Here is a 13,433-nt window from a genome sequence, read left to right as displayed (position 1 = left end):
ACTAGAGATATTTTGGCTATACTATTTAGATAATTATTTTACCAGGGTTGGTTTAAAATTTGAGTGTTTTCCAAATTTAAAACTTTGTTTAAGCACAAACCGTAAAATAACCACGCGCTAAACGGCATAACTTCGGATGTAGATGGGACAAACAATGTAAGTTAATTAGATACAAGATTTTCTGAACTATATCTTTCAAAGTAATACTCAAAAATTATATTTTTTCTACTTCCAGTTGCGTCGTCAACTGTGTAAGTTAGATTTTTTTGTAGGGTAAATAAGTTTTTTACTATTTTAACTAAACATATAATTAGAAAAAGGCTTCTAAACATCTTTTTAATGGGAACGGGCAGAATATCCACGAAGGGTCAAATAAGCACGAAGAGACACTTTTGCACGAAGGGACATTTTTGCACAACGAAAATTTTGCACGAAGACACTTTTGCACGAAGGGTCAATTTTGCACGAGAGTAAAAATATTATATAAAAAAACAAAAAAATACAAGCTAAATTAAAAAAAAAAAAATTACCGATCAAGGGTAAGGGGTAACAGTGTTAAAAAAATAATATAAAATAAAAAACTAGAAAAAAAAAACAGTTACCGATCGAGGGTAAGGGCCCCTCACTAAGGGGTATCAGTGATTGAAAAAACATATACAAAAACTAATAAAAATTATTAATCAAAAAAAAAATACAAGAAAATGAACAAATTAATCAAAAAAAAATAAGAAAACAAAAAAGCGGCCAAGGGGAATAATAGTTATAGGAAAAAAAAAAAATTCAACCCGTGCAAAAGTGTCTTCTTGCAAAATTGACCCTTCGTGCAAAAGTGACCCCTCTTGCAAAGTTGACGCCGTGCGAAAGTGTCTTCGTGCAAAAATGTACCTTCATGTATATTAGACTTCTACCCCTTTTCAATATATTGTAACATACAGTATATTTGTAAAAATAAACGCAATTAAGCCTTTTTTTATTGTTGAAAAAACTCATTAAAGAAATTATATCGACATAAATATTTTTTATTAAACTGTATGACAAAAACAGTTTTGTTACAACAACTATATTTAAAAGCCTGTTTTCAAACAATAAAATTTTTTTTAAGGCTTAATAGTTTACAATTGTATTTAATATGCTTAACTGTTATTAAATTTTTAAACTATACATAAGGTAGTTTAACATTGCTTGTTTCACTTGTTTCTATGGACATTTTTAAATGATAATATTTTAGTAAACAACTCTGATGAAATGTGGTGAAAAGTGCTCTTATGTGGTGGTTGTTTTGTATAATCTTTAGGTAAACTGAAAATAATTGCAAAAAAAAAATTTTTGTGTTACAAGTAGAGGTGTTTATATCGAACCACAACAAAAATATACTAGTTTTCATCCAAAAACTTATTAAAACGCTGCTAAATTAAATACTGTATAATATAGTTAGTTTTCACTAAAAGAAAATCAAAAGTTATAAGTAATTATTGTCAACGATGGAATGTTTGGTACTATTTCTGTTTTACCATAAGATTAGTATGAAATAAGCAGTTTATGGGAAGAGTATACAAAAATACTGAGTAACAGAATAACTGTTTAAAATTTTAACCTTAGTTAACACTTTATCGTATTTATGCTACCCAGCCGTACCAATACATTACGGTTGATATTTACAACTTTCTTTGTTGCGTTAAATAATTAATTAAATAAGCAAAAAACACAAGCCTGTTGATTTAAGTAAAACATAAAGCTTTTGATACTTAATACTAGGTAATTCAAGGTTGGTAAAATGCTATAAGTTGTCATGCCTATTAAGACCTGAAGCATATAAACTTTTGTTGTTTTAAGTTGAAAGTGTTACGCTTGAGTAAACAAAGCAATGCTTTTTACCAAGCATGCTAGGTATTACGCATAAACATAAATATCAATAATGGTTTTTACATCCAACTCAAAAAAGCCTTTTTACTGATAGTACACTGGTATCTTTGAAATTTGTAAATAGAGTGTAACTTTATGTGCAAAAAATTAAAAGTAAACTTTTTTAACAGTCGTAGAAATTAAAATTAAAATTATAACTTTTTTAATACTTTAGGTTTATTCAGTTTAAGATTTATTGTTTTCCCTAACAGAAACTGATATATATATATATATATACATATGTAATGAAAAATATAAAGCCACATATTTCAATAACTTTTAATACAATTTTATAAAAAAAATCGACAAAGCTGTACAACATTAAAAACCAAAACTTTAAAAAGTAACAAAAAAACGATAAAAAAATAATTAAAAAACGTTCAAAAAAAAAAAAAAAAGATTTTATTATTAAGTTGCAATAAAAAAAATGATTAAAAAACTTAAAGAACATACAATTGTACTGTTTTTATATTTTTTCATACCAATTGAATTTTTTTATTTTTTAGGTTTTTTTGGAAATTTAACATAAGTTTTCTTGTCGTTCCCAAATGACTCACATCCTATGAGACTTTCTGACACACTTAAAACATATAGATTTATATTACAATGTAAGTACGTATTTAAACTATTATTTTGTACCTTGTTATTAAAGTTTAGACATATACTAAAAAGTGAAAACTATATAAATCATGTTAAAACTATAATGATTAACAAACTTATTTGAAATAAATATTTTGTACATATAATTCAAGCTTAAATTGAAGCTTAAAACGAGTATAAAGAAGTACAATTTTAATCTTTTTACAATTAATACACTTGAAAAGATCTTTTAATGTGTTCAACTTACAACTTAACAAAAACATTTTTTTTTTAAATGTAAGACAATATGAATATTAAATTTTCACTAAAATGTTTGATTTTTATATACTGTCTTTTCGAATACTTATATAATATTTAAAACTTAAATAACCGTGTTGAAGAAGAGTTGTTAGGATTTCTAAGATCTTCTAGGTCAATTTGAGTACTTTCTGGTTTTATTTTAAATCTGTTAATAGCCATCACCTTCTTTACTACTTTTCTAAAAGTATTTGACTGAGTTTAATTAAAAAAACTTCATATATCAAAAAAGAAACACAAAAGGTAATGGTTTGGTTTATAAAAAGTAGTTTTATACCTACAGAATATAAAAAACCTTAAAACTTAAGTTAAGTCTGGCAAATACTTAAAGGTTAATTTTTTTTAATAAAATAAAATATTTGCTTAAAACAAAACTATCGATAAAAATATATAATAAACGATAAATGAATGATAAGATAATGAAAAATTTGTGCAAAAAACTAGTTGCATTTTTTAACAAATTTTTAAAATTTTTTTAAAAATTCTTGAAAAACGCGGTCAAGCTAACTTCAGACTCGTGTACTAAATAAATAAAACTCATACAATAAAAAAAGTTATAAAAAAACCCAATTTTTTCTAAGTGGCCCCACTCAAAAAACCAAACCCCAATCCAATGATTTTTTTTTCAATTAAAGACAAAGGACCGTTCTCTAGAATAAAAAAAAGTTTTTAATTATCTATTAAGATAAGGCAAAAAATAATTAGGTCCAAAGTTTAGACATTTTTTAAAAATTGTTGAAAAACGCGGTCAAGCTAACTTTACACTCGTTGAGTATCTACATATAAAACACCAATTAAAAAAAAATCAAGCTTTAACTAAAAACAACAGTTAATTCAGTTTAAATGCTTTTCTTGGTTTTAAACAATTAAGATATACTAAATTAATTTTATCTAAAATCTAGCAATCTATCTAAAATAAATTGTTCACCTACTGTATCAAAATTTTTAAGTCTAAATTATTCAAACAGTTAGAAAAAAGTTAATACTATAAACTTAAGTTAAATAAGCAAAATATTATTTTTTTAATTTATAAATAAAATTTAAAGAGCAACTTAATTTTTTTTTGTCTTTTAATATTAAAGAAAAATTGGATATGTTGAATTATTCGAGCAAAAATCAATACGGTAATAATTTCGAACAATTAGGTCTGGAAAAACGTAAAGTATTTCAGAAGTTATTGCATATTGTATTTATTTTAAAACTAATTGAAAGAAACATAAAATAAATTACACTATAAAAACTGTTTCACAGTCAATTCTAGAATAATGTTTTTATCAATACAATCCTTTATCTACTTGTAAAATGTTTAATGACATTACAAGAGATTTCTTGTTATATACAAGCATAGTGCCTCTAAAAAATGAGTTACATTTGGCGAACCTCTAGAAATTTAAAAACAAAACAGGAGCACGTACCGTAATGCATTGAATGTTAAAGTGGTCATAAACAGGAAAAAATTAATACAACAGTTAGAAATGGTGTTAAAAGTCTTTAGCAGAACATTTAAATAATTAAAATCTTTTTTTTACTGACAAACATGAAATGAAGACCAAAAAAAAAGTTTTTATAATTTATTTTTTTAAAGTAGATAGAGAAAATTTTAATCAAACTAAACAAACAAACTTAATTTTTTTAAATTTTATTTTGTTTTACGAAATTGCAATATTTAGTTAAAGGTGTTTTGTATTAATTTTAATAGTATACTTTTGATGATTTTTACTATGTTAATTAGATATAGTTTAAATGATTAGTTTCGAGTATATACGTTTCGTTTGTGCTATTTCAATTGTTGTTTCCGGATAAAAGCTTGGAAAAAATATGGAAACATTTACATATGATTTGTTTAGAATTTTAATAAATACAAAGTTAAAAGTCAAGTTGAATTAGAAAGTAGTTTATTAACAAAAGAATACTCAAAAACTAAAACATCATTGTATTGAGTCGAATTGTAAGATATAGTCCCTGTGTTGCAATAGCAAAAAACTCAATTTACGACAAAATAGTAACAATTGTTCTTTTTTAAATTAATAGTCATCCATTCAGCGTAAATTTTACAAAGCTGCAGATAGTTTGCGTGTCGGAAACACAAAAATAGCTGCTTGAATTAATAAAAACAGCATATATAGATAATTTCAGCAAATAAGATTGATTGGGTATACGAAAACTCAAATTTTGACAAATCAAGTTTCGACAAATCAAATTCAAACAATTCAAGTTCTTTAAAAAAGTATAAAGGTCCACAACTCAAAAGTAATGTATGTATATAGAAAAATAAAAAAAAGTATGTAGGTCTTATTAATATCTATTAATATCTACAAGCTTTTTTTTATGTTTTGAATTTTTAAAATATTTTTTGTATATGGCTTAAATAAGTTTTCAAAAACAATTATTTCTAGTATTTTTTTTTTTAATATCTAAAATTTTGCAAAAAGATAAATGTATAGATATTAATCAGACCTACATAACTATTTTCAATTTTTTCAAATATATTTATTTTTTGAGATATGATCTCTTAAATATTTAAAGGATTTGAATTGTCATGGAACGATTGATTCACAGCTATTTTTAGTGGGGTAGCTAGTCAAATTTTAACGAGCGTACACAATTGCACGAGGGTATAAAATTCCTCGAGGGTACAAAATTGCACGAAGACACTTTTACACGAAGGGTCACTTTTGCTCTAAGACAATTTTGCACGAGGGAACATTTTTTCACAATCAGACAATTTTCCACGGGTTGAATTCTTTACTTATTTTTTAATTAATTTAGTACTTTTGTTTATTTTACTATCACTGTTACCTCTAACCCTTACCCTCGGTCGGTAGCTATTTTTTCTTTCTTTTTAGTTAATTTATTTTTATTTATTAAGTTTTCTTGTTTTTTAAATATAAGTTTTTATTAGTTATTCTTTTATTTTCACTATTATTGTTACCCCTAAACTTTACCCTCGGTCACTATGTTTTCTGTTTCTTTTGTAATTTTATTAATTCATCTTTTAATTATTTTTTTCGTTTTTATTTATATATTATTTATTTATTTTTACTCTCATGCAAGAATGACCCTCCGTGCAAAATTGTAACTCGTGTAAAATGGTCTTCGTGCAATTTTTCTCCCCCGTGAAAATTTGTCTTCGTGTAATTTTGTGCCCTCGTGCAATTTAGTAACCTCAGGCATCATTTTCTTAGTGCAATTTTGACCCGTTTCAATCTTAGTATGATAGTAGTATTAGCACTAATTTTGGAACTGTCCAGTTGAATCCAATTGATTTTATTCAGCTGCATTTACCACAGATTTTGAGCAGTTAGTAATAGAAACAAAATTATTTTAATATTTTTATTTTATTGTTATTTATTGTATACTATAGGTTTTTTGCCTAAACTAAATACTTTTATTAAAATAGTTTGATAAACTGTATTTCATAGTCTAAGTTTTTACTAAGGTTATAATTCTAAAAATACTTGTATTTATTGTACTTTGTATTATTTGCATTGAAAAGTTTTGTAAAACGGTTTGGCTAGAGTACTTTATTATTCCTAATTACAATTAAGTTATTGCATGATAAGTATATTGCTCACTAAATTATTTAGCAGGGTATTATGATGAAAAACCAATACTTTCTTCGACTTGAGAAGGGAAACCTCTAAGCCAGAAAGTCAGCCCGTCTGACAACTGGCAACAATGGGAGTCCCTATTAGTTTCATAACGTCTTCGCAATCCCTAAACCAACCCACGATGACAAAGTTGATGTAGAGGTAAAAACATCTGAAATAAATTTAAACCAGTCTAACAAACCACACGTTGACCATTAATTCGATAAGGTAATGTCACCAGTTAAAAAAAATTGATTTTAATGGTAAAGACCGGTTGTATGTAATTCAACAAGCTTTTATAGCATGACAGCACTGTCTCGAGAAAACAATTTGTCATCAAGCTAATTAAGAAAAATCTATATCAAGATCAGTGACATTGAACTAGACTAGATATGGTAAATAACTACAGAGGTAAGTCAAACTGTGCTGGTATGCAAAATAAACATTCTTAAAAAAGTGATTGTACTTCAAATGAGATGTATTGACCAGTTTATCGTGGAGTGGATTTACTCACATAGCATTATTCTGAATCAGAGAGCTGTTGAGATAAAGAGAAATTTGACTATAAATGAAAGTAATAACACGAAGGATGAATAAAAATTCTCTGAGGAATCATGCAAAGTAACGGAATTTTCTAATATAAACGACAAATACAAAACTATAAATGCAGTTAGGCCGGCAGGGGTATAACAACTTATTGGGCATAACTAGAGGGAAGGAAAAACTCCATAAAACTGTAAAGGAATTCTTTCCCAATAAAGATTATCAACCTAGCAACATTTTCACACTAAAATCAGAAAGGGCAACGGTAAATGGCTTATCCCTGGTAATCCAAGTTTAAAATTGGAGAGAGAGTTAAACACAGTTTATAAATTAATCAAACTCCTATCTTTGTATCTGGCGCCCAGAGAATTATTTAGTAGATACTTTTCCTGCAAAAAGTAATTCAAGGGATAGGAAACAAAGAGGTTATACATCTAAATAAGAAATGAAATATAAGGAAAATACTACAGTTTTTTTAATACAAATTAAAAATGAACAACTGAGTTTATGTTGTGAAATATATATAAAACAAATTGACAATTATATATTATATTAAGTGTGTTTATTATAAAAGCAGCAACAAAAAATGATAAAAAAAACATACATTTGTTAAAGGTAAAAAACTTGTTTATAGCAAAAAACATATTTATTAGAAAAACATTTCAGGATTGTAAAGACAACATTTTTTTTTGTTAATCTTTACTCCCAACTTTCGCTTGTTTGTGCTAACCAACTGCAACTGATCTGAAAAAAAAAAAACTTTAATTGGGTTGATCAATTACGATTAGTGAGCACAACGAAAGTTAGACGTAATTTTAACTAGGCATTACATTAAACATTCTATAATTGTAAAAGTTTCAATTATCAAAAGATAAAACGTCGTGAAAAACATAGACAGAACAAGCGCTTGCCAAAGTGAGCGATATTACCCCATTTAGGTGATAGTTATTATTATTGTTTATTGAACGATAAAAAATGGCTCAAAATGTTTGGTCTAAAGACCTGGTGTACAAAGGAACCTTTTGGTTATCAAGTCCGTTCACCACATGCTTATAAAATTTCTTACGAGCTATTACACATAATTAAAAAAAAATCTTTAGTGATAAAACAATCACTTAACGAAATGAAAGAAAATAAAACTAAACTAAAATTAATTGAATTTTTTGTTTCAAAATGTACTTAAAAACTTGTCTAATAACATAAGAACTAAAAAAGAACTAAATAAAAAATATCTACAACCTTAAATAAACTTATAAAAGGATATACGCAATACTAATAGTAAACATGTGACTACTTGAATGATAGGTTACTAGTTCTTCAAAGAAGGTAAAATGTAGTACGCTGAAATATTTTTACGTAAAATTTCATCAGTGTTTTGTACTAAAAGTGTAATTTTTCTTTTTTATTTAATGTTTTTACTTAAAAAGTAAAAATAATTTTACTTTTGAATAGATAAACAAACTATTGTATAGTTTTTAATAATTTTAAAAAAGTGAATTCTACCAAACTGAACTTTTATAAATTAAAATACAAAGATAACTACTGTAATATTTATGCACTTATTAAGAAAAAAAAACAATAACAATGAAAAATAATAATAACAACAACAAATTTCCTTCTATTTCAAAATATTCATTTTTATATTTTGAATACTTGTCTAAGTCCAAAATTGTAATTTTAGAAAGCAAACAATATTTGCAAGCATAAAAAAAATAATTGTTTTGATTTTCTTAGAAAAAGATATTTTTTAACAATAGTTTGCATGAAACAGTTAAGTATGGGAAACTTTGGACTAAACTAAACTGAGTGAAAATTTGTTCTAGGCATGAAATGATTAAAATTGTAGCTTTTTAGTGTAAAAGCACATAAATTTTATATGTACAGATGCTTCAATCATCTTTTACTCGTTAATGATTATTATATAAATAATAACTTTAAATGAACAATTTAGCAACTCAATCAAGTTGCTTTACTATTTATGTATCAAACAAGTTTGTGTAATTTTTAAGACATTTTAACTAATTTACTTTATTGGATTTAGCTAAATAGAAACAAACAACTATTAAGCAAAATTACTTGGTAAGTTCCGAAACAGCAGAAAAGCTAAATATATAGAAATACACAACTGTTTACATTTAAAAAAGAAACAGTAATGTATAAAATGTTTAAAACTTTTAACTTACTTGAAAGATGTTTTCGGCTTTTTTTGTTTATTTTCTTCTTCTGTCATTTCTTCCACAATGTTTTTTAAACTGTTTAAACTATCATCATTATTTAAATTGTTTTCGGAGATTGCGTTCACGTCTAATTGCTCGTCGCTTACTTTGCCTGGTTTTTCTGTATTTTTGAAAGCACATTAAAATAAAAATGAAGGTATAATATTTTATTTTGAATCATACTAAAACTTAAACCTTTTTAATTATAGAACAACTTAGAAAATCAAGCTCGGCTATAGTATATCTTCTGAGAAGTACTTTAAATAGTCAAACTAATGTTTATTATTACAATTTTGCTTATATAGGTTACAAATATTTCATAAAAAAATCAATTCAAACTTTTAGAAAGCATATTTTATAAATAAAATAAACACATAACATAAATGATACTTGATGGTATAACGTTTAGTGACTGTATAAATAAACTTACTATTGTTGCTTTTCATTTTCTTCACGCCAAATCCAGCACTACCAATTGCAACAAAACCAACTAAGATGCCTATTAATGCTATTTTCCACGTATCAAACTTAAAAAAAATTGTTTTGTTTTATTATGTTATCAAAAGCTTTTCTCTTAAAAACTGAACGTTTTATAAACTTAACATTTTTAACTTTTAGTTTTAATCTTAATTAAGTTACTGTTTTATTTTAAAACTGTAGTTGTTACTTTTTTAAAGAAATTTTAGCATTAAAACTGTCTCACTGAATCTACAGCTCCTTTATCTTGCACATCACTCCTAACTTTTCCTAAACTGGAAGGTTTTGAACATTGCCCGTTCACTTGCAACATGCAATCACCATTCGCATACACAGAGTAAACACTACCTCTAATTTCAAATTGCGCAGTGGTGCTAGTTAGTAGGCTTTTCATCAAACCAAGGCTTTCGTTTGCGGCTTGTAAGTCTTTAGATTGAATTGTAAACGAACATTCTACTTTTTCTGTACCTTTATGTTGTTGCGTAATTTTTTTAGTTTGATGTATATTGCTAGGTTTTGGTTGTAAAAAGTTCATTAAATAATTTAGTTTTTTTTTTGTATATAAACAAAGTATGTTTATAAAACAATAATTTATACAAATCATATCTCAACTATTTCGATAACTTAAAAAGCACAGTATGTAAAAATTTCATACAACCAAAAATGGTTGCTTTTAATTTAATCAATTAATGAGCTCTTATAAAATTTTTTTTATTATACTTTAATAGTTAATATATTTTGTAATAACACATAAGTAAGCTTTAAATTTAAATATTTTGTAGTAATAGTAACTGCAGTTTTATTATTCCACATAAAATAGGAAGTAATGAATTTATGATTTATATAAATGTTTCACATAATTACTTGTATGTATCTTCAAGCATGAAAAACGAAAAAAAAAACTGCATATATAATAAAAACCTTCTTGAACAACATCTATGTTGTCTACAATTGATTCCTGGTTGATATCTACAATAAAATTGGCAAAAGCAGAACTAAATAGAAACTGGCCACTTTCCACCAAATCTGTTTCTGTTGCTTTGATACTTCTTTTTTTGCGTTTCGAGTCAGATGCAAGTTTGTCTAAACTAGGACCTACAAATATCAACCTACAAAAAAAAAACATTGTATTTTTGAGCATAAAAAAGAATGTGCCTACTTTTACCTGTATAAATTTGATACTAATTCTTCGCTATTATTTGTATTATGCTTTTGATTCCAAACCTGTTTATGTTAATAAATAACGTTATGAAAATGTATTGACAATATTTATTAAATAGACATTCTCTATTACTAAATTTTTTTATTTCCACTATTACAACTTTATCAAGTTAACACAGAAATTTTTTATAATTTTAGTAAAAACTAAATATAATAGATTCAATTAAAAAATTAAATACTGACTGAACTGGTATAAAGAAGGAACGTAGTTTAAACAAGTGTGAAACGCTTAAATTTCATTAAAATGTGCTTTTGCTTCAAATTTTTAATATGTACATAGTATTTTAAGTTGTAGAAAACTAAAGAAAGAAAACTTAAAACGAAAATGAAGTTTCAAGTTTGTAAGAACGTTTAAGCGTCGAAAAATCATTGAAACTACGTTTATGGTATATACTAAAAATATTTTTATATGGTAAAATTAAGATAAATTCTGCGTTTCTAGTTGCTTATAAAAATATCTGTTTATTAAAAATAAACGAACTTTACAACTTTTTCATGTGAATAGTAGTAAAAACATAAAATTCAATGTGGAGTTAATAGAAAATAATTTAAAATTCTAGAAAACAATGATGAAAAGTATGACTTTTTTTTTATAATTAATTATTGCTCAACTTAGACCTAAAATTGTCTTTTTGAAGTAAAAAAATATTGTTTTTTACTCCCAGGAGTTGGTCATATACTTTTAATATAGCTGAAATTGTATTTGTTCACTAATTTTATTTTATATAAAGCTAAAAAATATTAGACTTACTTTTATAGGAGGTGTATAAAGTTTTATTTCATCATAAATCGCAGGTTCACTGAACACCCTGACAAAGTAGTTATAGCGGTGGTAGTGACTTTCAGCTGATGAAATTGTCAAGTTTTGCACATGAATGATCCCGCTGTCATCTGACACTTTAAAAGTGTTTTTTTCATTCGAAGTCAAAATCTTACCAGAAGTTGTGAGCTCTTTTTGATAGTTTGAAACTTTAACTTTGTTTTCAACCAAATTTACTTCAGCTTTCCAAGTATTTCCCTATAAGTACAGCATACTACAACAAACTTAAAACACTTAGACAAGCATACATTTATTATATATATTACTGTTTCTCAATTGGATAAATTTGATAAAATGTTTTAAAAGAAGTTATCATTTATATTTAAATATAAACTTTAGTTTCTACTGAACGCTTGAATGTTGTATTGTTTTATGGAAGATAATTTTTACCATGGAGTTTTTAGAATATTTTATATATGGCAACCTTTTAATCTTTAAATGTTATAGACATCGAAAATTTAGAACTGAATTTTAGACACAATATGTATTGATTACTTATCTAACTATATGTGGCGACTTTTAGATATTGAAGTTACTATAAAGGACTTACCTTGTACCCAACATTAGTTAAGCTTTTACTGCTAGTATCAATCAGCTGAATTTGGAAGTTAATTAAGTCTGTTGATAACAACACATTTTGAGGAGCTTCTATGATTTTTGCACTAACTCGTCTCGGTAAAATTTTTTCAACTCTATGAATTGTTGATTTAATAATAGTTTCCTTTGGCTCAATTATCTGAAAATTTAAATAAGTTCTAATAAACTTGTTGAATTAATGTTCGTTAACTTAAAATATAAGATTTAAAACAAAACAAAAATGTAGTCTTAAAAGTCCTTATATTTAAGCTCAAAAATGGCAATCGGTTTGGATGGTGATTGTTAAAAATTATACTTCATTAGTATAAGCACAGAAATCATCAATATATTTATACTTGTTTATAAAAATTTTACTAGTAGTACTGTCATATTAATATTTAACAAATATTTCTTTAATAATATATAATTATATAGTAAAGGCATAACAGTTTTATGATGTATCTTAGTATACTAAACAGTATGACAACTTTCATCTAAATATTTTGTGAACAATCATTTGTAATAAAAGTATATAGTACCGTATATTTCAGTTGAACACCATCATCTAATGAATTAATGTCATCAACATGGAGATAAACGTTGTTGAACACAGCTTTATCCTGTTTATTTTTATTGAGAGTAGTTATAGATGACTAAAATATACTATGCTCAATAAATTTATTTATTTCTAAACAGAAAGTTGTTTAATAGAACAAAACTCTATAAATTAAATTACATACCTTTTCAAAATTAGCAGTTTTATCTCCTTTTAACTGTACTGAAACACCTTCTTGTTTAATTAGTTCAACTTTGCAAGTCCACATACCACTTACTCTATCAACAAAAGCGTCCTGTTTTATTGATTAATAATAAGAAATGAGGTTACTCTGTTATCAATAAATAAACTATACTTTACAACAAAAATACTTATCAAGTAAGGTACTTTTTTTCTGTTATTTTTAAAATAGCTCTTTATCTTATTTGTATTGACAATCTAATTAAACGCAGTAACTACCAAAATGAAACAACTTATGAAAGGTAATCATGAAAAATATTCATCAATAATAAGTAAAAAAATAGCAAATTTTAAAAATGTTTTCATAGAACATCTTGTCATTTGTAACATGCTATAGTTTAACAAAAACTAAGTTTTATACCTTTTCCATTTTATTAGTTTTCATTGGGTTTTCA

General features: G+C 25.6%; 1 protein-coding gene across 1 annotated transcript in view; it reads right to left on the bottom strand.

Annotated features, from left to right (window-relative positions):
* Positions 1 to 9,836: 9,836 nt before the first annotated feature.
* The window catches only part of LOC145836603 (fibrocystin-L-like), a 44,266-nt gene continuing 40,669 nt past the window's right edge, over positions 9,837 to 13,433 (bottom strand). The window contains exons 75-81 of the mRNA XM_082944394.1: positions 12,983 to 13,093; positions 12,782 to 12,862; positions 12,217 to 12,402; positions 11,598 to 11,864; positions 10,791 to 10,849; positions 10,547 to 10,734; positions 9,837 to 10,093 (exon numbers count right to left, since the gene is read on the bottom strand). Of these exons, the coding sequence (XP_082800520.1) occupies positions 9,837 to 10,093; positions 10,547 to 10,734; positions 10,791 to 10,849; positions 11,598 to 11,864; positions 12,217 to 12,402; positions 12,782 to 12,862; positions 12,983 to 13,093 (1,149 nt within the window). The remainder of the gene's footprint in view (positions 10,094 to 10,546; positions 10,735 to 10,790; positions 10,850 to 11,597; positions 11,865 to 12,216; positions 12,403 to 12,781; positions 12,863 to 12,982; positions 13,094 to 13,433) is intronic.

The sequence above is a fragment of the Thalia democratica genome, chromosome 5 (genome assembly GCF_965202585.1).
Source record: "Thalia democratica chromosome 5, ktThaDemo2.hap1.1, whole genome shotgun sequence".
NCBI classification, from domain to species: Eukaryota; Metazoa; Chordata; class Thaliacea; order Salpida; family Salpidae; genus Thalia; species Thalia democratica.
The sequence above is the reverse complement of the archived record's forward strand: the minus strand, read 5'-3'. Positions and strand labels throughout refer to the sequence as shown.